Source organism: Eschscholzia californica, unplaced genomic scaffold (assembly GCF_041429995.1).
Source record: "Eschscholzia californica isolate CP2 unplaced genomic scaffold, dmEscCali1.0.p SCAF_3, whole genome shotgun sequence".
Lineage (NCBI taxonomy): Eukaryota > Viridiplantae > Streptophyta > Magnoliopsida > Ranunculales > Papaveraceae > Eschscholzia > Eschscholzia californica.
The window spans coordinates 20,633,945-20,635,364 of NW_028238420.1; the positions used below are offsets into that span (position 1 = coordinate 20,633,945).

A 1,420-nucleotide genomic window follows, 5' to 3' on the forward strand; every position below is an offset into this window, starting at 1 on the left:
GTGCAGATTCTGAAAATTCTCGTGTCACGTAGGACTATCACAATTACCAATAGAGTAAGATCAATATACATTTATATTACTAGATATATTTAACACGACAGAATCTTTAATTCGATTAGGATACAACAAGAAAATCCGTCAAGACTAACGAGGTTAGTTCCAGGCAAGGTCTTTCATCTTTTTATAATGATACTATTCTATCCATGACTTTTTTTTTTTTGATAAGAAAATTATTCTATCCATGACTTGACATTGTATCCTAATTGGATTAGGACTCTCTTAGATAAATATTTACCACCTATATTTTTCTTTTCCACAATTTTTGTGGACAATTATCATACATTTTCCCATCCGGCTTCCTACGAAATATCCACTTTGGTGTTACCGTGTTAGTCAAAGATAGGGTTCTAAACCCAGATTTCTTCTTTTCCTAATCCTACCTGTATATCGCTGTCCATATTAGGTGAACTCATAACTCTCATCACCCAAAATAAGTCCAAAACAGTGTCTTTATTCTAAACTTCTTGAGAGAGAAAGAAACAGAGAAGCGGCTAGTAGAGAGAGAAAAACTCTGTATCTACATCCATTGAAACTGATCAAACAAAATTAAAGATGTGTTGTTGTGATGGTGATTGTAGACCTTTGGGTTTTCTACTAGGTCTCCCTTTTGCCTTTGTATCTCTTCTTATTTCCATTGTTGGTGTTGTTATCTGGATTGTCGGGTAAGCCTTAACAATTACTTCTCTCTTCTCTCTCTATATATATCTATCATCTTTTACTCTCTGAAGTGTTTCTGAATTTGGGGTTTTTTTTTTTATTGTTTTTACAGATTATTATTGACCTGCATATGCCCATGTTGTTTATGCGTGACAATCATAGTAGAATTGGCATTGGAATTGATTAAAGCTCCGTTTCATGTCATGGAGTGGTTCACTTCTAAAATCCCTTGTTAAAAATTCTAAATCTGTATTTACAGATTCAGAGATATATTGGGTGTTTCTTCTGTAAAAATTGAAAATTTATTTATGGGTTTGAATCTTGATTTGTGTATTTTACAATTTCATATTGTGTTTGATTAGGAGACGATCATCTCTTACTTTTTCTGTTTAAATTCAATAAATTTCAGTACTTCATGATGAAATTGTTCTTCCTCAGTTCTTGTTGATGTTTTGATTCGAATTAAAAAAAAAAACTAACATTTTTTTTTTTGTTAAAACTAGAAGTAGGAAGAATTTAGGAACAAGACTAAAAGAACAGGGAAGTTGGTTGTTGTTCTTGACCAAAAAAGAGAAATCATTAAAAATTCCTTACTCCACTTGAAGAAAGAAAGATGCCTTCCCACATACTGAATCATGATAAGAATCATAATTATGAATTATCTTCAGAATTTAGAAAGAAACTCCAGATGATTTTCCAATTA

The 1,420-nt window shown here is 31.7% G+C and overlaps 1 protein-coding gene across 1 annotated transcript; it reads left to right on the forward strand.

Annotated features, from left to right (window-relative positions):
* The first annotated feature begins 481 nt into the window (after positions 1-481).
* On the forward strand, positions 482-1,141 carry LOC147548971 (signaling peptide TAXIMIN 1-like). The gene is made up of 2 exons (XM_086671782.1): positions 482-722; positions 830-1,141. Exons 1-2 carry the CDS (start codon positions 613-615, stop codon positions 951-953), a joined length of 234 nt encoding a protein of 77 aa, XP_086527908.1. The 5' UTR covers positions 482-612; the 3' UTR covers positions 954-1,141.
* Positions 1,142-1,420: the final 279 nt, after the last annotated feature.